The 27,531-nt window shown below is 34.4% G+C and overlaps 1 protein-coding gene across 3 annotated transcripts in view; it reads left to right on the top strand.

Moving 5' to 3' along the window:
• The window catches only part of GRID2 (glutamate ionotropic receptor delta type subunit 2), a gene marked incomplete at both ends in the record, with an annotated part of 1,370,777 nt that overhangs the window by 1,012,530 nt on the left and 330,716 nt on the right, over positions 1-27,531 (top strand). For all 3 annotated transcript variants that reach the window (XM_082838450.1, XM_082838451.1, XM_082838449.1), the window contains one exon: positions 23,032-23,229. In XM_082838450.1, the coding sequence (XP_082694576.1) occupies positions 23,032-23,229 (198 nt within the window). The remainder of the gene's footprint in view (positions 1-23,031; positions 23,230-27,531) is intronic.

The following is a 27,531-nucleotide window of genomic DNA, read 5'->3' as shown; positions in this document are numbered from 1 at the left end:
TGTAACTCTCTGTTTTTATTTTATAATTATTTCATTAATGTTAGACTCCCCCTCTAAGCTACATACCAATAAAACACAAGTTGGTTTTCACATGCAATATCAGGTATATAGAAGCAGGTCAGTAAATATATGTTGAATGAACAAATTAAAATATTCTGATAGCCTCTGTGTGTGTGTGAGAGAGAGAGAGAGAAAGAGAGAGAAATGGAGGGAAGGAAGGAGGGAAAAAAGGGGAAAGAAAAGAAATAAAGAACTTTGTATGTAATTACACAAATAAGAACAGGAAGGACACAAGACTATGCCTGAATAAATAGTCTGAGGAGTCCTCATTCTTTAATTTCCATCTACTAAGTCTAAATTTCCAAAAGAGATGGCAAAGGATTATGCTATTATTAAATCCTTTGACATAGTTGTTACTAGGGAATGACTTACATGCTTTTAAGGTAAAGAAGTAGAAAACTTTAATTTAAAACATCAAGAATCATTCATTCATATTATTAAATAGCAAGTTCACATTTGGTGAGAAGTTACAAATCATAGAATCATTTAATATTCTCTTCGTCTTAGGGGCACTCATTGCTTGGCTTTTGTTCCACAATATTTTGTTTCCATGTGGACTGATACTTCCTAATTTATGTTCCCATGAATTATGTCAGTATAAGATGGAGCAGTGTACTTAGTTTCTTCTGGATGTACCATTTAGCAAAAGAGTAAATAATATGCAATTGATTTCCTTATTGGAAGTACTTCAACCTATTTCCTTGCTTTTTCTCCACCTAGTCTTCTCTCTGCAGCACAGTCATACTAAAAGCCATTTGTCATATACTGCAAAGAGTACTAGGTTTATAGTCAAAAGACATCAGTTCAAGTTCCACCTTTTCTAATTAATAGGTCATTGAACTTATGGAAGCCAGGGAGCTATTCTGAACCTCAATTTTTCTGTCTGTAAAAGAGGAATAATAAAACTGGCCCCACAGGGTTATTATGAGTGTAAACAGCTTAAACTATGTGGAAGCAGTTAGTAAAGTGCAGAGTGTTTCTAAATATGTTATTACGTCTGAGTAGAACAATGATGTGTAAATTAACTAAAGAAAAGAATAAAATGAGCATGAGTGATCATGAAGGCATAATTAATCATTGTCATCAATCTTCAGATTTTTGTGGGAAATTATTTAAAGGACCCTAAGGCAGACAAGCAAAACATAAACTACAGAATCATGATTTTTAGTCCACTCACTGTTAACTTTAATTTGAAAATCTGCTAATGAGAACAACAGCAACTCTCCTCCTAGTGAAGATGGTGCTTCCTAGAGAAAAAAGAACACAAATAACTGATACAAAAGAACATTCAAATAATAAACTGTACAAATTTCTAAAAGTCTGGTATGTCAATTACATTGTCTCATAGGAATCATGTTTGGTTTCAGGCTAACTTTAAATAGACTCTGTATGTCAATATATAACTAGGAAATATACTAAGAACAGCCTTGAAATGTCATTTTGCTTAGTTTTTTGCTGAGGACGTTGTCCACATTTTTGCTACTTGGAAACCTTCAGCATTTTGAACGCCTACAGAGCTTTAAGCTTTCCTGAGTCTCAGCCTTTGAGTCTCCTGAAACTAGAGGCGAATTTAGGGGCTGGGAGAGTGAGCTTGATAAGAGGCTCTCCTGGCAGGCACTCACATCAAGGATATGGGAAGGGAGTTGATGGCCATCTCTTATAGCTCCCACAGCAGTGTCTGAAGAGGGCTCCTTTCAAGTGTTAATAAACACTAAAGTTTGGTTCAAAGCTCCAGGCAAAAATTACAGATCTGGCAGAGGACATTTCCCATGGATACTGTCTTAAATAAACTAAGCTAAAATTCTCAATAAAATCCGTTAAGTGCCATGTAATAACTACCACATTGGAAGTACACGATATAACACTGTGAAGAACACTGTCCCTGGAGGAGTTCCACTTCTGAGGTGGCAGGGTGAGAAGTTCCATGGACCCACTCCCTAGCAAAATAAGCAACAGGGCAAAAACTAACTAACTAAATAAGTAAGTAAATAAATATAAACCATTTAAAGTCTCTGGAAATTTCCTAAGGACATACTGAAAATGAAGTAACAATCAAGAAAATCTACTAAAACTCAATAAAAACAACAGGAGTCTATAGTGTCTCAGCCTCATCTTGCTCCTTCCCCTTCCACCTCACTTTCTGCCTTACTCAGCTTGATGGAAGCTCCAGTCCAAGTAGGTCTGGCCAAGAAGACAGGGCTTATTCTCCCTTAAAAGTTTCCAGTTAAGGGTTATCTCAGCTGGAGGCTGCTAGGATTTTTCTTGCTATCCAAATGAAATTTGAAAAGGCTAAATTCCTGGTGAGTGTGACCAAGGGTTTGTGGGCTCCCTTTCTTCACCCAGCTCTGACCCATAGGATGCAGTCTCAACCCCAGGTGTGGCAGACCTAGAATACTGGGGCCTTGATTGCCATCACTCCAGCTTGCTCCAAGGGCAGGGGTTCCATGCCAACTGAGGTAAATGGAGAAGACCAGAGGCTGCCACCCAACTCAGTACCCAGAGTTGTAGCACAAAGACTTTGTCCAAGGGAGAGGCAGTCCACAAGAAAAGAGAGCCCTTAAACATTCTCCAGTTATTTGAAACAGAGCATGGGGAAGTTCAAGTCTATGGCTCCTCTTAATTAAAAGCAACAAGCTAAATCGTAAGCCAGAGAGCTCACCAGAGAAAACCAGAAAAAAGAGATAGCTAAGGATATCCTTCCTGAGGTCAGAATAAATTTTAAAGATTAACCCCAAAAATGACCCCTACCAAAATTTATTTTCTTCAAACTACTGAGCAAACCCAGGGAATTTTTGAAAACAGTAAAGCAATCAATCAGTAATTAGTGGAGCTTATGGCTTAATGACCATAATGAATATGACACACATGAATATGGACACAAACATCCTCAACAAAATGCTAGAAAACTGAATCTGGCAATATATGAAAAGGGCTATACACCATAAACAAGTAAATTTTATCCCAGGAATACAAGGTTGGCTCAACTTATGAAAATCAATTTCATGTACCATATTAATAAATAAAGGAATAAACCCACATGATTATCTCAACAGATGTAGGAAAAGCAGTTAATAAAATCTTAACACCCCTTCATGATTAAAAAAACAGTCAACAGACTTGTGATAGAAGGGAAGGAATTTTCTAAACTTGATAAAGAGCATCTGTAAACCCACAGCTAACATCATATTAATGGTGAAATACTAAAAAACCCTCTAAACCCCTAAGGTCAGTAACAAAGACTGACCTTAGACGTCAAAACTGACAAAGACGTCAGTTCTCGCTATTTCTGTTCAACATTGTGCTGGAGGTTCTAGCCAGCCCAGTTAGGCAAGAAAATTAAGTAAAAGGAATGAGATTAGAAAGGAAGAAGTAAAACTATCTCTATTTACAGATGACATGGTCTTGCATTTAAAAAACCCTAAAGAATACACACACACACACGACTAGAGTTAATAAATGAGTTCAACTGCTTTGCAGTGTACAAGATCAATTTACAAAAATCAATTGTATTTTCGCACACTAGCAATGAAAATTCCAAAAAAGAAATTAATAAACGCATTTTCATTTAAATATATCAAAGGGAATAAAATAAATAAAAATAAACTTAACAGAACAACTTCAATATTTGTACACTGAATGCTACAAAACATTGTTGAAAGAAATTAAAAAGTCCTAAATATATGGAGAGATAGCCTATAGTCATGGATTAGAAGACTCAGTATTGTAAAGATGGCAATATTCTCCAAACAGAACTACAGATTTAATGAAACCTCTATCAAAATTCTATCTGACTTTTTTGTTTTGCCATAAATGACCAGCAGATCCTAAAATTCACATGGAACTGCAAGAAAATCAGAATAGGTAGAAAAAAAACAAAAAGAAAAAGAAACAACAGACCCACAAAATCTTGAAAAAGAACAGTAGGAAGACTCACACTTCTCAGTTTCAAAACACCTAAAAGCTATGGTAGTCATACTGGTTCAAGAACAGACGTTTAGATCAGTAGAATAGAATCGAGAGTCCAAAATTAACCCATATATCTATGGTTAATTGATTTTCAGTTATGTGTCAAGATCAACATGTGTCAAGATCATTCAGTCGGGGAAAGAATAGTCTATTCAACCAGATGCCCACATGCAAAAGAATGAATCTAGACCCTTACCTCAAATCATGTACAAAAATTAATTCAAAATGTATCCTAGACTTAAATGTACAAGCTAAAACTATAAAACTCTCAGAATAAAACATTAGATGTTAATCTTTGTGACTTTATTTTGGCAATGGATTCTTAGATATAACACTCAGAGCACAAACAACCAAAAAAAAAACCAATAAATGAATTAGATTTCATTAACATTAAAAATGTCTATGTCTCAAAGGACAGAATCCAAAAAAAAAAAGAAAAGACAACCCACAGCATGGGATAAAATATTTACAGATCATGTGTCTGATGAGGGACTTGTATTTAGTACATATAAAAATAAAGTTATAATAACGACTCAATGTGAAAAAAATAAACCAATTAAAAATAGGCAAAGGATCTGGACAGTTTTTTATAGAAGGTATATAAATGGTCAATAAGCATATGAAAAGATTCTCAATACAATTTGCCGTCATGGAAATCAAAATCACAATGAGCTACCACTTTACACCCACTAGGATGGCTACAAATCAAAAGGACAGATAATAACAAGTGTTGGCACAGTTGTGGAGAAATTGGAACTTTTGTATGTTTCTGGTGGGAATGTGAAATAGTGCAACTGCTTTGGAAAACAGTCTGGCAGTTTCTTAAATGGTTAAACACAAACTTACTGTGCAACTCAGAAATTCTACTCTAGGTATGTTCCCAGGAGAAATGAAAATGTATGTCCACACAAAAACCTGCACACAAATGTTCATAGCAGCTCTATTGATAATAGCAAAAAATAGAAACAAATGTATATCAACTGATGATTGGAAGAAGAGTGGTATACCTAGAACATGGAATATTATTTGTCAATAAAATGAAATGAAGCACTGATAACATGATACATTGATGAACCTTGAAAATATGCTAATTAAAAGAAGCTAGTCACAATAGATCACATATTATATGACTCCATTTATACAAATTGTCAGGGATAGGCAAGTGTATAGGGACAGAAAGTAGATTAGTGGCTGTCTAAGGCTGGGAGAGATTAGGGGTTTGAGAAATGATGGCTAATGGGAATTGGATTTCTTTAGGGGGTAATAATGTTCTAAAACTGATTACAATGATAATAGCACATGTCTGTAAATGTACTAAAGCCACTGAATTGTACACTTTGAATGGGTGAATTATATGGTATGTGAATTATATCTCAATGAAGGTATTAAAAAAAAACAAGTCTGGAACGAGATTATATTTCAATCTCCAGGTCTCCTATCTGTGAATTTAGGCCAAGTATTTAAACTCTTTATGATTCTGTTTCTTCATCTTCAAAATGGAGATAACAACATTATCTATGTCATAGAGCTGCTATGAAAATTAAAGGAACTAATAAATGCAAAGAAGAAAGGACTTGTAACAGAGCCTGGCACATAGGAAGTGCTGTACGTAGGTGTTAGTTCTTATTATGCACAGGGTGTTAAAGGAGAACATAAAAGAAGCATCTATCGAATGTGTAGGGCAGTGGGAAAGGCTTAAAGGGTGACACAAATTAGTTTTGAAACATAGGCAGGGATTATCAAGGCCTAGATAAAAGGGAAGGAATATCCAACAGTGTAAAGAGTATACACAAAAGTATGCAGACATCAAGAATTTAAAGTATCCTATAAGTAAACTGGAGTATCACCTGAAGCAAATGAAATTGAAATGCAGCCTGTGTTTTAGGTATTCTTTTTAAAGAGCTCCTTCAGAGACAATTTAAATAGAAATTTTCTGTGAGAATAAGGTTAGCATTACATAATTTAGATAACATGCATCAAGTTAAAAACACCATCGTTGAGACCCTGATCTAGACTGAAGATTACGTAAAATGTTTCTCATCTTTATTATTGAAACAGTATAATCTGTACACATAGCTCTGTATGGTATACATATTTTGTTGTCTGTTCTGCTGCTGGTACCCACCTTGTGTGAGAGAAAAGGGGAAAATGTGATTTTTATAAACAGACACTTGAGGAAGACTAGCCTATGCAAACAATGTAATTCATAGCAACACTGGCATATGTGTTCACTTCAATGCTGAGTGAATAAAATCATCATGAGAATTGATGCATGACAGTGGCTTGACAATTTCTTATTCTTTCTCATTACACCAATTCTTAAGATGATAGCTGTCATGCAGACATGTGAATATCGCTGTTGGACCGAGCTAACCGTGCATGACCCAACTTTTTTTCCTTTTGCAAGATGAAACCTGAATTCTTAGACTAAACAGTGAATAAATGTTTCAGAGATGTGTTATATAATTTACTTCTGAAAAATAGAGTTACTACTTGTCTCTAGAAGTTTAGAAAGATATTGACATAGTCATTTGCAAATTCAAAGATGTAGAAACAGTAGGTCTATGTTGACTTCCATAACCTCTGCAATATTCTAGCCAATATCATATAGCACTGCATTGGAAAGAAATCTCAATGTTAAGGTGACCTTGAAGTTTTAAGTTACTTTTTGCTAATGCAGTAGTTTTGGCATAGTTAGCAAAACCAGTTCTATATATAATTCCTCAGAAATAAATATAAGTATAAATATGAAAACTAGAGAAATGCTTCTGATACAGATTTTACTTTTTAGAGTTACAAAGGAATATATTAATGAATTAAGAGCCATTAAATCTTACAGATAATGTTACCAGCCACCATTTAGGGCACACTTATTATTCTTGGTGTTTTAATCTTCATGGAGCCCTCAAGATTATTATTTGTGTTTTGTTGATATGGCTGAGACTTAGAGCTAGTTAAATAACTTCAAGTTACAGTTGTGGCAAAAATAAGCATTGAATCCTTGTTTGTCTTGCTCCCCACAAGCCATGATGGTGACAAGAACAGGACTAAATTCCTGTTGCCAACAACTAGAAAATTGAGCAAAGTATGGAAAATAACTTTCAGACATTGGTCAATACGTAAATAAGGATTTTGATTCCTAAAGGTTGGAAACAACGAAATGATTCCAACAATCACCCCAGATCTTTGGCTGATGGCAATTTCCAGATTGGAGGCCCACGTATATAGATCCAAAACAGACTGTCAGCTTTACTGAGTTGAGAAATTAGAAATCAAAGTTTGTGAAAGCTGAGGAGGTTGGTATTTGGAGGAGAATACTTGCAGGAAGGGGGTCAGAATGACATAGGGGTCATTTTGAGTCTTGGCTGAGAAATAGATCATACATCCATCCAGAGAAACTGTACAATGCTGGGGAAAGAATGACAAAAAGCATATCAATTCCCTTTTTTTTTTTTTTTTTTTTACCAACTAAAGATATAAACCTTTATTTCACAACTTTGTCTTAATTTATTTCTAATGAGACATGTACTGGGGACATAGGTTTAAAATAACAGAGACTTTTGAGAAAGGTTTCATTTTGGGGGGATCTTATTATACCAAGACTTTAAAAGGGTATATGAAAAGCATGTATTCACCTTTGAATTATGTAGTAATTAACATTTAGGTGAGCAAACATATAAAGTAGCATACTCCCTCACATCTTGCTCTATCAGTGTTTCTTATGTTGCTTTGACCTCTTAAAAGGTTCGGCTTTTCATTAGGAAGATGCATATTCATTTGCCACTTCTAAACTCCAGTAGCATGTTGATTTTGTTGATGTTTACAGCTGACATAAATTAGCATTGGGTAAACAGATGCAAAAAAAAGTCACAGAAAGTTGTCCTTGCTTATATCTTTAGAAATCATCCCAATCAGGCGGGAAAACCAATGTTTTTAATTCAAATGTAACAGTTAGATTTCATTTTACAAAGGAAATAAATTTTGAGAAAACCTTGTATGCTTTCTCAGTCCCTCTCAAAGAGCTAAGGAGTCAGGTGGCAGCCTTACCAGTGAGGAAACCAGGCCTCAAGTGGCATTTGGATTCTTTCAAACGCACAGTAACAAGTTTGACCAATAGGGGATCATTCATCAAGTCACTATCCATTGCATTAAATGGGACTCTAGTGTGGTCTGAAATGAGAAAAGATGCCTCTAAAAAGCACCCAACGTGGGACTAGCTTACTCATCTGTCAGCTTCCAGAGCACAAACAGCTATTAAAAGTCAGCTCCCTCTGGGGAGGTAGGAAGCAGTCAAGGAGAGAACCACCATACCGATGGAGGCCCCAGAAATGGAAAAGTTGGTCAAGGAAAGGAAGGCAAATGCATACTCTTTCAGAATACACCCCTTGGGTTTTTTAATGATCAGTCGAAATACAAAGAGGTTTGGATTTTAAGGTATCTTTTCACAGCATCTCCACGTAAACTGTGTATTAATTATTTTAACCTGGAAACAAAAAGGCCATAATGCTGAAAAGTGGATTTGTGATTCTTGCATGTTTTAAAACTTGGAGCAAAGAATTTCAGGTTCTCTATGTAATGGAAGTTAGCATGAGGAAATGAACTTTACATTTTTTAGGGGTTTTTTTTTGGTAGGTTTGAAGGTGGGTGTTTTTTTTTTTTCCTTTTCTTCTTTTTATTTCCAACCATTGCTAGTGGCATGAAACGGGAAAATGAAATGTTTGCACTAATTTTTTTTCCCATTGATTCTTACGTAGAATAATGTACTCTGCAGTTCAGTTAAAAATAACAAGCTGCTGTGTTGCTCTGAGCCAAATGTAATCTCCAAGACCATGGTCAATAAAACACTCAAGAAAATGAAGTATTGAGGCTGAATGGTCTGAAGTCTACTGGGGAATAAAGAAGCAGCTGATTAGCATTTGAAAGCAAGGTCTTTTAATTTTTTAGAAGTCAAAGGGAGTAAGAAAGTGATCACTTATCAAGAACAAAGAGTTTGAAAAATATCTTACCTTTTTTTTTTTTATGGGTCCTTTCAAAATTTTAAGAATGACCTTTGAGGGCTTTCCTGGTGGCGCAGTGGCTGAGGGTCCGCCTGCCAATGAAGGGGACACGGGTTCATGCCCCAGTCCGGGAATATCCCACATACCGCGGAGCGGCTGGGCCCGTGAGCCATGGCCGCTGAGCCTGCGTGTCCGGAGCCTGTGCTCCGCAACGGGAAAGGCCACAACAGTGAGAGGCCCGCGTACCGCAAAAAAAAAAAAAAAAAAAAAAAAGAATGACCTTTGGTCATCAGCCCCAAAGAACTAAGATGCTTTTCTATACACGTAATGTTACGTTTGGGAATACTCCTAGAGTACCTGCTGAAGAATGTAAGGATAAATGGACCAATGCTCAATGCTTTTTCAGTCTAAGTGACGTTTGCTCCATCCAATGAAGGATGTCATGAGAGTAAGTGTTACGGCTGGTTTTATGCTAAACATTCCAATCTATTATGCAGTAAAATATAGTGATGGGAAAAAGTTTCATACATCTTTACATTTTTCAGTAAACCTCCCTCTAATTCCTTAATATGTGTCCCCATAATTAATTCAGTACTGTAGTCCATATCTAAAATCCTGATAAGAGCTAGCACAGAAGTTATTTTTAAATGCCTTTTATTAGTTTGAATAACTTCTAGTAATCTTCTTTTATACACTTACTAATTTTTGAAACACAGAATATGGTCTTTGCAACTTTAAGCTCAGACTTCTCTACCTTCTGTAAATCCCCACAGATTTGTTTCTTGCTTTTAAATATCAGCACCTTTCCGCTTTCTACGCTTCTGTTTCTGCCCTCTATGCAGGAGATCTTTTAAGTTTCCCACTGTGCTTCGTAATAAAATCAAAAGAAAAAAGCATATCCTTCAGAAAGCATTCAGCTCACTGGAAATAGAAAACCTGTCACCTTATTCTTAAAACCTCAGATCAGGCGGGTCAGTGGCAGAAATAGTGAGTGCAGTTTTGACAAAGAGTATGGAGTGGGGTTAGCAAAATTATTATGTACCTTGTTATCTCCAGATGTGTTTTTAAGGAAAAGACTGTCTTCGTTCAGGAAACCCGCTTGGTACTGTTGGGAGGAAAACTTTTCCTCTGCCCTTTTAGGTTCATACGTTTAGGGGCCTGTGAATTAACTGACAACACCTGTGAGTTAACTGACAACAGGAAGAAAGTCAAGGTTTATTTACACATGCACATGGAAGTCACTTAGTAATTTAGTCATGAGTAACTTGCTGAATATCCAGACAAAGGGAAACGTTTATATACCAGCTTAACAAGAGGGGCGGAGGTGGAGTTCAGGGCTTCAGAGGGAAAGTAGGAAGGGTCTGTTGTTGGATTTTTTTGTGCACGCTAATGGGAACAAGTAGACTGTCTCCTTCCAGGAATTTGCAGGAAAATCCCTCCCTGTGAATAGGTTTAATGGCAGCTGCATCTTCAGGAGGCTCTGCTTTATTCAGATAAGGGAAGTTCAGATAAGATTTTGTGTTTTCACTTTAACATAATCTTTATGCCAAAACTGTAATCCCATCAATATGCTGACTAAAGTTGAAGTGTGACTTGGAAGAAGAAGAAAGTATATAAATAGTTCTACTTTAGAATAGAAAAGGAGATATAGAGTGGACAAAGAGACAGAAGAGATTGATTTTGATACTACCATGTGTTAAAAGACTATAGCCCAAGTTCTTTCTCTTTTATATACCATGTAGTTTCTGAACCTCCTACCCAACCCCAAACACACATACATACCCAAATGCTGATGCAGGCAGTCTAAATTAACTTCTAAGAATACAGGCTTTATCTTATCGAATTATAGTTTTCTCCGGATATATGCCCAGGAGTGGGATTGCAGGGTCGTATGGTAGTTCTGTTTTTAGTTTTTTAAGGAACCTCCATACTGTTCTCCATAGTGGTTGTACCAATTTACATTCCCGCCAACAGTGCAAGAGGGTTCCCTTTTCTCCACACCCTCTCCAGCATTTATTGTTTGTAGACTTTTTGATGATGGCCTTTCTGGCCAGAGTGAAGTGGTACCTCATTGTAGTACTGATTTTCATTTCTCTAATAATTAGCAATGTTGAGCACCCCCAAAGTTCATTGTAGCACTATTCACAATAGCCAAGACATGGAGGCAACCTAGATGTCCATGGACAGATGAATGGAAAAAGAAGATGTGGTATATATATATACAATGGAGTATCACTCAGCCAATAAAAAGAATGAAATAATGCCATTTGCATCAGCATTGATGGACCTAGAAATTATCATACCAAGTGACATAAGCCAGAGACAAATATGTGATATAGCTTATATGTGGAATCTTTTTTTTTTTAAAAAAAAAGGTACAAATGAACTTATTTACAAAACAGAAAGAGATGCACAGACATAGAAAACAAACTTATGGCTACTAAAGGGGAAAGGGGGAGATGGACAAGTTAGGAGTTTGGAATTAACATATACACACTACTATATATAAAATAGGTAACCAACAATAGGTATCTACTGTGTAGCACAGGGAACTAACTATACTCAATATTTTGTAATAACCTATAATGGAAAAGAATCTAAAAAAGAATCACATTTTTATATATATAACTGAATCACTTTGCTGTACACCTGAAACTAACACAACATTGTAAATCAACTATACTTCCATAATAAAAAAGAAAAAGAATACAGACTTCAGCATCAAACACTGGATTCAAATTTCAATCTTTCTTACTAGTTTATAAGCTCAGTTATCTATTCTATCCCCAAATCTCAGGTCTCTCATTTGTGACACAATGAGAACATTTGTGAAACAGTAGCAATACCAGAGTATTCCAAGAATTAAATGAGGTGATTAATGTAAAGTGATAAGGATGATGACAGGCAAAATGTAAGTAGTAGTTGTTGTTGCTATTTTTTATTTGCTTCCTCCCTTAGCCTGAAAACATGCTTTGGATAAAAAACATTCTTTGACCCTGAATGCTCTTTATTCTACTAATTCTTTCTAATGCAAATGTCTCAGACTTCAGTTCTATCTTCACTTCATCATTTATTTTTATCCTCACACCACTAGCTTCTATTGGTTTCTATTTTGACTTCTCCAAAGAAACTGCTTTCCAAAAGGTCTTCATGATCTCCTACCTGACAAATGAAATGGATGTTTCCAGGCCTTATCTGTCTGGACCTCTCACCTGCATTGAAATCTACAGCAGCTTGTTCCTTCTTGAAACTGTCCTTTCTTGCATCCTCCAACCATGTCTTCCCCTCATTTACTTCTGACCTCTATTCTTTCTGCCTCCTTCATTGGAGTCTCTTTTTCCAGAATTTCATCCCTAACTCTTTCTATACTTTACCTCTGAATGATTTCATTTACTTTCTTGAAAATTGTAAACAAATTTTTATTTCCAACCCTGACCTCTCCCTCATGCTTCAGACTCATTTATTCAACAAGTGTTGATACAAGTGTTACGTAGTCGATGACAAAAACTTAGAAAACATGGAAAATGAAAATTAACAAAATCATCCATATTTCTCCTTCAAAAACTTACTAATATTTCAGTGTCTGTCACTTACTAGCTAAAAAAAACCTAGTTACTTTATCCATAAAAACAGAGATAATTATGATTCTAAACTCATAGGATAGCTAGGCATAAATATACAAAAAGCATCTGAAAGTGCCCACCACACAGTAAGTCCTATATGGATGTTTGCTGCTATTATTATTACTTTTTTTTCAAATTTTAAAAGTGCACACTCCTATGGACTGAATATTTGTGTCCCACCAAAATTTATATGTTAAAGCCTAATTTCCAATGCAATGGTATTTGAAGGTGGAGCCTTGGAGTTACAGTAAGTAGGTAATGAGAGTAGAGCCCTAATGAATCAGATTAGTGCCCTTACAATATACACTAATATGTATAAAATGGGTAACTAAGGAGAACCTGCTGTATAAAAAAATAAATAAAATAAAAGACATGAGAAAGATGATATCTTTGCTCACTGCCATGTGAGACAAAGGAAGCAAGCTCTCATCAGACATGGGATCTGTCAGCACATTGATCTTGGACTTCCTAGCCTTCATAACTGTGAGAAATAAATGTTTGTTCTTGAAGCCACCCAGTCTCTGGTAACTTGTTATAGCAGCCTGAATTGACTGAGGCACCCATACTCATAAATAGTTTTGTATAATTTCTTCCCATTCAGCAAAATACATATGAATATATTTTTGATTTATTTTTACAGTAGGTCCTTGCTGTTTATCTGTTTTTAAATATAGCAGTGTGTACATGTCAATCCCAAACTTCCAATCTATCCCTCCCCCCCATCCTTCCCCCCGGTAACCATAAATTCATTCTCTAATTCTGTGCATCTGTTTCTGTTTTGTAAATAAGTTCATTTGTATCATTTTTTTTACATTCCGCATATAAGTGATATCATATGATATTTGTGTCTCTCTGACTTACTTCACGTAGTAAGATAAAATATATAAAATACATGTGAATATTTTTAATGTAAATAAATATTTTAATGTAAATAAATATCCTTTGTTATACAGCAGATGTGATCAATAGTTTTTTTCAGCTGCTTAATGAATTATGTTTACCGTTGCCTCAAACTTCCATTAATTTATTCAGGGTTGTATATAATTCCCAGAATGCCAACTGAAACTCAACATTTCCGTGTCTCATTTCCTGAAATAATGTTGGAATGCAAATGAAAGTAATGTTTTTACAGTGATGTTTTGAATCTCTCTATAAGACAAACAAAAACAAACCAATCCCAAACTTTAAAATGTTCCTCTTAGTTTGTTAAAAAACCCTCCTGTGGCCCAATTCCGAGCAGATAACTATTTAACAGGGCATTAAGACACTGAAGTTGACAGCTGAATGTGCTGTTTAATAGTCTATCATAGAGATTTTTTAGAAAGCAATCCCTAGTTGTCGGGCATTTAGTTTGTTTTCAAGTTCTCACTAGAGAATTTGCAATGAACATTCTTTTAGATACATACCTGTGCTCATTTATGATTACCTCCTTAGTTGTAAAATTACCAAAAGAAATAACACAAAAATTTGAAAGTGTTTCCTTTCCGAGTGTGAATTTGTGTGCTTAAAAGGTTGTCCCATATTTAACTCACATAAGTGTTATATAAGAAAGTTTGCTTCCTCATATAAGCAAACTTATATAAGCAAACTCACATAAGTGGTATATAAGAAAGTTTGCTTCCTCATATAAGCAAACTTATACCTCTTATATAAGTGGTATATAAGAAAGTTTGCTTCCTCATATAAGCAAACTTATACCTCTTATATAAGTGGTATATAAGAAAGTTTGCTGATAAACATTAACATTCTTTTTCATCCTTGCCAATCCAATGAGCTATAAATAATTCATCTTTTTAAAATTTGTATTTCCCAAAGGTATATTCAGAGAACAAAAATAAATAATTCACTCTTAATGTTTGGTATTGAACTTTGTCCTTTTAAAATTTAAGCATTAAAGATTATGATTTTAATGATTGTTATTTCTTCTGATAAATATTATTTCTCTTTTAACTGACTATGTGAGTCACAGATGTGCAGGAAAAAAAGAAAGTACACGTTTTCCTTCTATTAAATTTGAATGTGTATTAATTTTGTATTCTGTATGGTAGGTTTTTTCAAAATATTGTCTTTGATTCTGTATTGAATATTCGCCCTGAGGACTTTGGTCTACTGATTGAAAGTTTTAATCCCTCTAATAGAATTATGATGCATATACCAAATAGAAAGAACATTCAGGGAGAATCTCAGAAGTCCATAGTCTTCTCAAGACTGAGGCCTCCACTGAGGATTTCCAGAAGTATAGCATAGCATTCCATCACTTCTCACTAAGTACTGATAACCCCACATCTATATATCAGTGAAATCCCATCAGTTCTACCTTCAAAATATACCCAGAATCCAGTAACTTCTCATCATATCCATTTCACTGCCTAGCTCACTGGTTTATTGCAAAGGATTCCTAATTGCTCTCCTAGCTTCTGTCCTTGCCCCTCTAGTCTCTTGTCAATAGCAACTATAAACCGTCTCGAAAACTGTTAGAACACAGCAGATCACAACCCCCTCTGCTCAGAACCCATCAGGCTGCCCATCTCAGTTGAAGTAAGAGCAGAAGTCATCACAGGGGCTTAAGGTACTGTTTAAGCTCCACCAGACACACACCCACTACCTCTCAGACATTTCCTATCTGACCCTAGCTCCCACAGTTCCCGCCACACTACTTTCCCTTCTGTCTCTCAGTCATGTCAGCGAGATTCCTGCCTGACACATCTGCACTCAACTCTCTCTTCAGTCTGAAGTGTTCTTTCTGCAGAGGCTCTTCCTAACTGAAAGTACAACCCTTTCTCATTATGCTCTTTGTTCTCATTTATTTAATTCCCCCCCCACAATTCTTATCATCATATGACATAACATATATATTACTTATTTTGTTTCTTGTCCATCACTCCCATTAGAACGTAGGTCTAGCAGGACAGAGATGTTTGTTTATTGTTTGCTTTGTTCACTGTTGTATTCATAGCATGTGCCTGGCATTAACACTTGAATGACTGAATAAATATCTGAATTTCTGCTATTTTCCTGTAATAATATTATTTTGGATGGATATACCACTAGCCCTAAACATCCCAAGTTTAATTTTAAATGGCTTTTCATTGAATTCTGATATTTAATTAGCTTCAGTTTACATTTATTAAATGTTTTTATATGCTGACATAGACTGTCATATCATAAAGCTCTGCTGACATTTATTAACATTACTGTTCTTGACAACATTTTTACAGGAATATGACTGTATCAACCAGAGAGTTTGTAAACATTATCATCATTTTGAAGTCAAATTTTACCAAGTTCTTCAGTTAAATATTTTATAGACTTCTGACATTTGGTAGAGCTAGTCACTCCTCGCAGCTGTAATGTGCTGTAGCTCAAAACATATCCGTGATAGTTTTCCTTGACATAACTGCATTTACAAAGTACTCTGCACTGGTAAACTTTTGACAATATTTATGGAATAGAGTTGACTCTTGCATGTGGATGTGCCCTTGTAAGATTCACTTGGGTGTTAAATTTAGCAAAATAATGAAGACTTGGACCGAATACACAGAAAATATTATCCAGCACTCATATTCAGAAAGCAAACCAAAAGCCTAGTAGTTCTAAGTTTGTATGCGGTAACCCTGTGGTCTATAAGAATCTTAGCCTCCTAAAAATGTATTTTTAAATGCATGCTAGGCAAAACCAATAAATGAGAACTAATGAATGTACTTAGGATTGCTGTGACTGCCTGTTGTCCTTCATGACCTTGTACTCCCAGTTATAGCATCTTATTCAGATTCTCGCGAAAACAAAATGAACATCTTTATTTTGTTTTGCCACCCTCCGTTAAGTCACTAAAATGTAGCCATTTCATGATCATAAAGGAATGTACAAAAGCGAACATTTTATTGTGAAAATGAACTTTCTCGCATACTAATAGCTTTAACTTTATGTTCAATTTAAAGTGTGTTTTTCACTTAAAAAATTGCTTACAAAATAGGAATCAGAAATAATATGTAAGATATGGCTTTAGGAAGTTAGAATGACTAAATATTTTTGTTTACTTATAATTTAAATCTTATTGTCTGGTAAAAATATTTAAGCAAAGATTTTAAAAGGTAAGTTTAGTGCAACGTTTTCTAAATCTTTGTTGCTCCATAAAATCCTTCTGCAGGAGCCCTTTTAACAATGTTTTCATTGCATATCCCTGTGACGAGCTTTTCTTCTCTCCATGCAACTCAGATATTTTTGCTTTTATAGCACCTAGATTGTTTATTCCTCCCCTGATGTTCCTCAGTTTTGTTTTCCTGTCCTGGTGTTTTGATATCTTTTTAATAACAGCCTCCATACCTTTTGCCTTTTTTAACTTGTAGTCGTTTCTAATATTCGTATATGTTCTATAAAAATAGCGAGGCTTTTCCAAGGACAGTGATAGTCATTAATTCTGCATATATCGCAATGGAATGTGTCATCCCCAAGCAAAATATAAGCTCACACTGTGCATGAAGACAGTTCTTGTTTGCTTCAGCCAGGAGCACAGTTTATGGGGAAAAAAATTTTAAACAGGTCACTAAGAAATATTCTCATTCTCTCGTTAATGTCTTTGAGCCACATATGTGAGTAGAATCGTAAGGAATTTCCAGTGACTCATGCCTCGTTTTGGCCATCCCCTCATTCTGTGAAGTCATGCATATTGAAACCTCTAAACAGCCCTTAGTAAAGCCTTGACAGTAGAGCTTGTTGCTTGCACCTATCAAAAATGTCAGATGCTTTTTCCAAACTCTATCACTAGCAAACAATATTGAATACTTACTAAATATGGGAATTAGCTACAAAATCTGCAAGTTGCAGTGTTGTAAATCAACTAAGCAATTAGTGTGAGATATTTTTAAGTGACTGAATACAAATTCAGGATTATGAAGTTATTATCTAATAACCCAACAAGTGATGTGAATAAATCCTTGCTAATATGAAAATTATCAACCACTGAAACACTCTTCTATAAGCAGGTCTATGGATCCTCATGCTAATGCACTTAGATTGATAAACTACAGGCATTCTGTGAAAGCTTCATTTATTCCAGTTGCTGAGGATTGTGTTTAGAGAATCTGTCATCCAAATGATCAGCAAATCGAAGTCTGCAATTTGTTTTCATTTAATAGGCGGACAGGTTTTCACCAGTTTAGATTCAGTCCTATTAATACTCTTTGAAACTAATTGCTGGGAAATGAATTTTAACGGCAGGATTTTATAATTTCTCTTTTTCTTCTTCCTGTCCCTATAATAGAAGACAGAAAGCCACCTGTACACACTTTTAAAATATATGTTAAATAGGCACAGGCCATAATCTCCTGTCTGTATGGTTGCAAAGGACCCTTAGTCCTCACTCTGCCACAATCCATTCTACACTCTTCTCTCAAAATTACTTTCTGATTATGCTATTTCCCTTCCACAAAGCTCCAGTTCCCTGCCAGATAAGACAGTAACCTTAATATGGTTTCAACACCCTCCATTATCTACTCCCACTTAACATAATTTTCTTTATTTTTGTTGATATTGCAATATAACACCCATACAGAAGAAAGTTTAAACCATTAATTGATTAAAAGTAAAGTAATATCCAACTAACCACTGCCCAGAACAAAAACACCAGAATATCGTCATTACCGCAAGAGCCGTCTTTGCTTGTGTATCTTTCTGATCATACCCTCTCCAGCATCCCAGGGCCAACCACCCAGAGCTGATTACTTCCTTGATTTTCTTTATAGTGTCTCCACTATGTACCCTTAAATACATAGTTATTTTACCTGTTCTTGAATGTTACAAAAATGGAACCAAACTGTTTTCTTGGAGTACTGCTTTTTTCACTCAACATGATTCTTGTAAACGTTCATTTGTATTACTGTGTATCGCTCTGCTTGCTTCAATTTTAAGCTGTTTAATATTCCATTACATCAATATACCACAATATATTTACTTTTCCATGTTGACAGACATTTGGATTTTTAGATTATTTCCAGATTTGGGCTATTACAGACAATGCTGCTATAAATGTTCTTGGGCATATATTTCGGTGCCCAAGATTCTCTAGTGTTCACACCCAAGGAGTGAAATTGCTAGGACATAGCTATCCATATCTTCATACTAGATAAATGTGTATGTAACTCTCAAAACCAGGCAAAATTAACTGCATATAAGGATTTTCAATCTCTACTAGATACGTAAAATGTTTTTCAAAGTGGTTGTACAAATTTAAACATCCAGCAAAGGTCATGATAGCTCCTATTTCCTCATATCCTTCGCAGTATTTGTATTATCATACTACATTTCTTTCTGCTTCTCATCTCTTACCCCTTCTTTTTGGATTTTCTATTTGTTTATTCCTTTGTACCCTCGATATTAGTTCTGACCTATAACAGGTCACTAATTCTCTCTTCATCCGTTTATAATCTGCTGATAAACTTAGATAGTTGTTAACTTTGGTCATTGTCTTTTCTAATTCTTATATTTCTGTTTAGTTCTTTTCAAATTCTACAATGATACTTCCTTTAGTTTCCAATTTTCTGCCAAAAAAGTTTTCCCCTTATTTCCTTAAAAATAGTAAACATAATTTTTATAATATGCATCTGAAAATTTTAGTAACTGAGTCCTTGAAAGATCTGTTTCTGTTACATATTACTTCTGCTGGTTTTATATATGAAATACAACTTCCTGTTACATGGTATCTTTGACTTTTGCTGTGGACATTGTATTCAACCAATCGTTTGAAGGGATAATGTAAGACCTAAAATGAAAATACTTCCTAGAGGATTGTGGGGTTTTTATTTTTCCTTCCTGTCAGGAATCTGGAGTCTATCAGTCTCACACCACCTTCAACTGCATTAAAATATGAAACAAATTATGGCATTTTAGATTTTAATCCATACATTGAAAATTTTGAGGTCCAAAAATATAATATTGAAGTAAGTTGAGTTATGACGATGCCTCCTCTCTGTAACTTACTGTGTGACTTTGAGTTGAAACTTTTGTTTCTAGTTTTTCTTATCTGTTAAAATAGTACATGGCTTGTAACCCCCAAAATGGTGATTTTCGTTTTTTTACAGTTTCCTTTCTATTTCTCTTATATTCTGTTTGTACCAGTTATGCTGCAGGTTGCTTGAGTTTTGCTTTATGTTTTTTGAGTACATAGATTTTCCAATACTAGGTTATGATTATTTTGAAAGTGGTGTCCATGACTTTTTACCATATCTCTCACTATATTGAGTGTAGTAATTTGATGCAGTAACTGCTTAATGCATGTTAAATGGATAAGTCAATGAATGAATAAATTTTGGAAATAGGTGCATTGATAAAAGTGATTAAACCAAGCTCAGTATTGCCGTAGAGAAGGAACAAGTATCTTTTCTATTATAGGTCCCAGAGCTTCAGTCTAATTTCTGTTGCTATGTTTACCTGTCCAATATATTGTTTTATTGTCCTCATAAAACACAAGTGGTCTGAGGTAGGATTTATGCATAGTGATCAAAATGTGTAATAGAGCTTAAAAACAAAGCTTAAAAACATTGGTCTAGAAGAGAAGTGATAAGATGTAATAAAAGTTTAGTTAGGATGTACAATTTAAAAAGCATGTTCATCAATAATTCATCAACAGTCTTTAAAACAACCTTTAGTATAACCATTTTTATTCTGTAACTCTAATCATTTGTAGCTGATGTTGCTAGAAGCAGATTTTGACAACAAACTTTTGAAAGGGATCCATTTGCCTAGGGATTTACTTATAAAGTTGGAATTAAAAAGTCATTTCTAGGGGACAATTCAGCATATTAAGCAAATATAACATAATCTAACATAGTAAACAATTGTTCTAAAGATAATCAAAATGAAAAAGAATCACTATTTCATATGAAAGCATACATTTGGATATTATTTTTACCACATAGAGCAGTTGGCTCTGCATTATAATTAATTAGTCTTCTTAATTTTTTAGGTCTCACCTTAAAGAGTGGTTTTGCATATCCTGGTGATTAAATTGCTGCTGTACCTAAGAGATTTGTTAGATTTTAAAGACCATGGATAAATAAAGAATACATATGGTCCAAAATTATTGGTAGAGGAACCAGTCAAATAATAAGATTTTTCATGAGGCATCTTTCCATTGGTTTGTCAGTGGATAGATGTTCAAAATATAGAAATGAATGAAATGTGTGTAAGGAAATAATTACATGCTCTCTGTTGCCAGCATGTACAACATGATATAAACAATCAATGCCCAATTAATTCTAGAATTTCCTGATCTTATTTACATGCTCTCTGAATATGATCTTTATTTTGGAATTTCTTTAACCCATTCTGAATCTAATAACTTCATGACCCACTTCAGAGTATTTGTGCAATGCATAGTCATTAGCTAGGTCTGTATTTTGTCCAGACAATCAAATGGACAGAAGCAGATTTTGCCATATTAGCGGGAAGTTTATATTTGGAATCAAGAAGATGTTCTGTATTTTATATATTGTATTAAAGGATTTGTTGAATTTTTACTTTTCACTCATTTGATATCATTTAGATTAAAGTCAGTATTGTTAGAAATTTTCTTTCATTCTCAGAACCTCTCATCTGTTGATATATCAATCTGTCATTATTCATTAGCATCAAATACTGCTAAAACAGGGAAAAAAATCAGGAGCTTAACAACAAGAAATTGAAATTTTAAATTTTTCTTATATTCTAGAACCCGAGAGAGTCAGTCATTCTTCTATAGCATTTCAAGTGCCAAGGACATAGACTTCTTCTGTCTTATTTCTCTATTACGTGTGATCTAAGATAGTTACCAGAGCTTCCAGCCAATACGTGTTCATAAGTAGAAAGGACAGAAGAACGGTTGCACAAAGCACCCTGCCTACATCACATTTGTCAGAATTGGTCACATGGTTTCATCTTGCCTGAAGGGAGACTGTGGATTGTCATTATTCTCAGTAGTGCTAAAATGAAAATAGATACATATAATTAATGACAAAGAGGAGAACACTACTGGGGAAGAAACAGCAGTCACATCCTTCATCTAACTATTTATTTACTGATTTATTTTACTATAAAATAAGATATAAATGGTTAAACAAGACCAGTTTTTTTAAAAAATAATACCAGTAGCTTAGAAAACTAAGATTTTTTAAAAATTACAAATAACACAGTATCAACATAGTTATAGATGAGCATCATAATCTGGGTATCCAAAGTGAAATGGGATAGCTAAATAATTATTTACATTTTCATTATTTTAAAAAAGGCATTACTGAAGCAAAATGAAGCTCTCTTGGCTCTGAACAATTTAAAAATTTATCTCATGGGAAAACTGAATGTTATGGTGGACAATATTCCTATAATAGACGTAGTGGTTTTATAAGGCGCTTACTTAGTGTCTTTGAGTAAGAGCTAAAAGCAAAGTATTATTTTACCACTCAATGAAGGCTATTTTGTGAGTCCCTAAGGAAAAATGATCCAAGGCTAAAATCCTTGGGAATTCTGGCTTAGACCCAGGATAGATTTTAACCTGCCCACAGGACTGGGTGTATATACATACTATGGATGGTTATCTGTAAATATTACTGTTGTTGAAAGATTCCTGAACAAGTTTAGGAAATTAAGAAATAGATTATCTAATTTTCTGTAGTCTGCCAGCATGTGTCAAACCAATTTACCGCTCTTAACACCAGGTGTTCTAAAAAGTGAAAGGGCACTATTTGTTAACTGTAAGAGGACAACAATGCAAAAAGATGAAAGAGGTGGAAATTGAAACCAATTTGCTGAATTTACTAAATTACACAAATTACCCAAAAAGTAAGTGAATTTCTCATAACAGTAGTAAAGAAATTACTTTTGCAATGAAATGTGTGTTTATATCCAAGTTTCAAAATTACTTAGCAAATAACTCCCAGTAAATGTGATGTTATAAATTTTAGCTAAATTATATGTTCTTAGAAGTTTTTGATCTTTTCAAAAAATTCTATGTAGTTTATATCTGTTAAAATATTATTTTGACATAAATAAACAATAATTGCCTGAGGAGAGAAACAAATTCATGGTCTCCTAAATATGATTTTATTATTGATGAATCTTAGGTTGGTCCCGAGACGACAAGAAACATGAATTCACGGTTCCTGAAGTTTTATAATCACTTTCATCTAATTTTTGATATGGTAATAATAAAATGAGAGCTGATAAGAAACTGGGTGATTAAACACTGTTTGATAAAGTGATGCATTAATAACACATAAGTTATATTTCTAAGTTATTCTCACACAGTGTAAAACCAATTTTTAGACTGTTTGTAAGCAAAACTCTTTGAAGAATTAATGTTTGCTTTAAGAGAGCAATATCAATTGACATCAAGGATTTCTCTTATTTCCATGTAGGAAGAACCTTTTGTAATGGTCTCTGAAAATGTCCTGGGTAAGCCAAAGAAATACCAAGGCTTCTCCATTGATGTTTTGGATGCCTTATCTAACTACCTGGGTTTTAACTATGAAATTTATGTTGCACCGGATCACAAGTATGGAAGCCCACAAGAAGATGGGACATGGAATGGCTTGGTGGGAGAACTAGTGTTTAAGGTAAGCATTGATTTGTTTGTTTGTTTGTTTATCACATATCTAAAGGTTGACTATAACCCTTGGAAGCTAATTTCATATAAAATAAGTGTAAGGCAGAGCATTAGGTGGCGGTGTTGAATCAAATCTCACCAATACTATTTCATGAACTTTGTGGAAAGAAAAACTGATGACAATATAAAGCTAAATTTTACGATATTTCCTATAATAGAAAAGTATTTCTCTATTACTTTATCTCCATTTCTGTCAGTCGTTGCTTCATTTTTTGGAAGCTCTATTATTAGGAGCATACACATTTTTAGTCATCATGTCTTCCTGATGAGTTGTTGAATAGTCATGTTTAGGTCTATAATTTACTATTTGATTTCTGTGTATCTCATTTTTTCCCTCTGTTCCTTCTTTTCTTGCCTTCCTTTGGGTTAATTGAATTTTTTTAGTGTTTGATTTTATTTCCCTCTTAGCTTTTTAGCTGTATTTCTCTGTAGTTTTGTTTGTCTATGGTTAGTCTAGAGATAGTAATATGCATTCTTAACATCACATTCTATGTAGATTAATACCATACCCCATCGCATTAAAAAAAGTAATAAACATGCAGCAATATAATTCCATTTATATGTAATATATCCTTTGTGTTATTATGGTCATGTATTTATATTTATGAACTCCGAAGTAAAATGTCATAGTTTTTGATTTAAACAATCAGTTGACTTTCAAAGGTATAAAGAGGGGGGGAAAAGACAGTTTCTGATATTTAACTATTTGTCTATTTACTATTTCTGTGTTTTTTTATTCCTTTCTACATATCTGAGCTTCTGGCTGGTATCATTTAGTTCAGCCTGAAGAACTTCCTATACAATGTCTTGAAGTCCAGTCCTACAAGTGGCATATACTCTCAACTTCAGTTTATCTTAAAATTTCTTTGTTTATCCTCAGTTTTAATATTATTAGCAAATAACAAACTCTGAGTTGACAGGTTTATTTTTCCTAGATACTTTTTGTCTTAGTGTTTTCAAGTGACACTGCTGATTCTGATTTATTTATTTATTTTTTTTCTGATTTATGTTTGACAAGAGCACTGCGAGTCTCAGAACACAGTCACTTATAATCAAAATATATTTTCCTCATACTTTTTTATTATCTAAGAAGAAAATTATAGATGAAATATTATTATTCCTAAAATCAAGGCTGGTGATTTTAAAGCAAGAGCAACTTTTTATTTCAACAATAAAATTATTATTCAACAATTTTTCATACAATAATAAATGTTTTTATTATTTCAGAGTATAATTGATACATAACATATTAGTTTCAGGCGTACAACTTAATGATTTGATATATGTATACATTGCAAAATGATTGCCACAATAAGTCTAGTTAACATTCATTACCATACATAAAGTTTTTTTTTTAACGTTCATGACTTTAAATATGCCATTCTATTGTCTTTCGCCAAATATTGTTTCTGATGAGAAGTTAGCCATCGTTTGTACTTTTGCTCCTTTTTTATAATGTAGGGGTGGCCGTTTTTTAATTCTCTTTTCATTTTTGATGTTTTGATGTTCAGCTATGATTTTCTTTGTATTTATCTCTGTTAGAGGTTCACTGAGCTTCTGGGATATGTTTCACTAAGTTTAATAAATCTTGACAATTATTTATACAAATATTTTTTTCCACCCTCTTCTCTTTCTCCTCTGTACTTGAGGCTCAGAAAACATTCAAGTTAGACCTTATTAATGTTGTCTCTAAGTCACTGAGGTCTTGTTTATTTCATCATAATATTTTACTCTCTGATCTTTAGATTGGATAATTTATCGTGATCTATTTTCAGGTTATTGATTCTTTCTTTGCCATCTCCAATTTCCGTTAAGTTCATTCGGTAACTTTTTTATTCTAGGTAGCTAGAATCATTCTTTTTTTTTTCTTTTTTTTTTTTTTTTTTTTTTTTTGCGGTACGCGGGCCTCTCACCGCTGCGGCCTCTCCCGCTGCGGAGCACAGGCTCCGCACGCGCAGGCCCAGCGGCCATGGCCCACGGGCCCAGCCGCTCCGCGGCATGTGGGATCTTCCCGGACCGGGGCACGAACCCGCGTCCCCTGCATCGGCAGGCGGACTCTCAACCACTGCGCCACCAGGGAAGCCCTAGAATCATTCTTACGCATGTATTGGTTAGGAGTCACCCAAGGATTTGAGGGAAGTTTATACATAGATTTTGGGGCTTATTTCTCTGTGGCTCCCTCCTTTATGTGAGTCCTCTTTTGATATCTGCACAGTCTGGCTGCCTCAAACACCATCCTCTGATGCATTAAGCTAATAAGACTCTGACTTTCTGCTTGAGCTCTAGCTACCCGTTGTTGCCTAACTGAGGTGGGTCCTCAGTGAATGAGCCATATAAAAGTAGATCTCACCCAAAGCAGTTACCATCTGTCAAGGGTGGAGTACTCTTCAATTTATGTCTGCTTTCAGCTGATACGCAATCTGTTCAATGTGTGTTTTTTAAAAATTTCATCCAGAATTTACAATTGTTACTCTTTGTTGGGTTAACCCAATAAAAAATTATTCCACCATTGCCAGAACTGGAATTATTTCTGGAATACTGAAAAGTATTCAGAAAGCTAAAGGATCTAAGTTGTTTCTAAGAGATGTAGAAGAGAAAAAAAAATAAGAGGTTTTGAAGACAGTGATAGGAAAAACAATAAAGCTGTTTTTCATATCCTTTAAAACTTTACTAACGTCAGTTTATTTAATAAACCCATTACATGTGGAATTTTATTTGCAAAAGGTTAATAGAAATATTTTAATAGGCTAACAGGAATCATCAATCCTCATCTCTCTTACAAAAACTATAACTATTTATCTTACATTCCTTTATTATAAACCCACAAAACAAGCGTTCTGTCTTTGTATTTCTGAGGGGTCCTGCCTGAACTGAACCCAGATAAGCAATTATGTTAAAATAAAGATAAACAAAAGGAAAGGCATTATGCAAGTTTATCCTATAGATATAGTAGATAAAAATCCTTAAGAATTATCACGCTAACAATCTTCACTTACTAAATGCAAGTTAAAAGTACCAAGCATTATAATGAGGCTAATGTTGGTGCTGTTTTTAATTTGGTTGTGTGCTCGCTCCAGTTAGTTAGATTTTTGAGATTTGCTTCCTCACCTATGAAATGAGGAATACAAGTATGTTAGTGGGAAGATCACTTCCAACTATGATTTTTTTTAAACACTTTAAGAATTTATTGCATAAAAACCACACACAAGCAATTGTATGTTGTTCTTCATAAACAATTTGTTTTTATTTGCATGTAAGAGCATATCATTATTGTATGATAATGTAAAGTTCAGCAGGGTCCTTTTACATAGCAAAAATTCAGGCTTAGAGAAGCTGACTGACAAATGTATGATTTTTTAGCTGGAAAAAATATAAAGCTATTTATTGCAACTAGATTTTATTTTCTTCAAGAAGATATTTAGCCATTCTGACTAGGCTTTAAGAAATACTTTTTAAGCAGGTAAAAGTGAAGAAGCTTACATAAGAGTTTGTTGGAGCAGGTAGAGACAGGGGAAGAAAACTGAGAGAATGTAACTAATGAGAACATGCTCTATAGCACAGAGTACTCTTACTTAATGCACTGTAGTAACCTAAATGGGAAGGAAGTCCAAAAGGGAGGGACTTTTGCTGTACAGTAGAAGCTAACACAACATTGTAAGGCAACTATACTCCAATAAAAATTAATTTAAAAAAAAAGAAAAGAAAACAAACTTATGGTAACCAAAGAGGAGAGGTGGGGGGGAGGAATAAATTAGGAGGTTGGGATTAACATATACACACCACTATATATAAAATAAATAATCAACAAGGACCTTCTGTATTGCACAGGGAACTCTAGTCAATATTGTATAATAACCTATATGGGAAGAGAATCTGAAAAAGAATGGATATATGTATATATATAACTGAATTACTTTGCTGTCCACCTGAAACTAACACAACATTGTAAATCAACTATACCCCAATATAAAATAAAAATTAAATTAAAAAAATGAAAGCAACAGGAAGATAACATTTTCAGAAGGAATGGGCAGTCACTGTATTCTATTACTAATAGAGATGTATGCTCTAATTTTCAGCAACTTAAAATGTCAATTCAATTATGCAAGTAGTAATGCAGTAAAATATCATAAAGTAATTTAGATTATCCAACAAGAATCATCATTAAAATGTTATCAGGATTATTGACCCCTGTAAAGCAAAATAACACTGTTGCAACGGCATAATAATGTCATGACAGAGTTCCAGAAAA

The sequence above is a fragment of the Leucopleurus acutus genome (assembly GCF_964270905.1).
Source record: "Leucopleurus acutus genome assembly, chromosome: 4".
Classification (NCBI taxonomy): domain Eukaryota; kingdom Metazoa; phylum Chordata; class Mammalia; order Artiodactyla; family Delphinidae; genus Leucopleurus; species Leucopleurus acutus.
The sequence above is the reverse complement of the archived record's forward strand: the minus strand, read 5'-3'. Positions and strand labels throughout refer to the sequence as shown.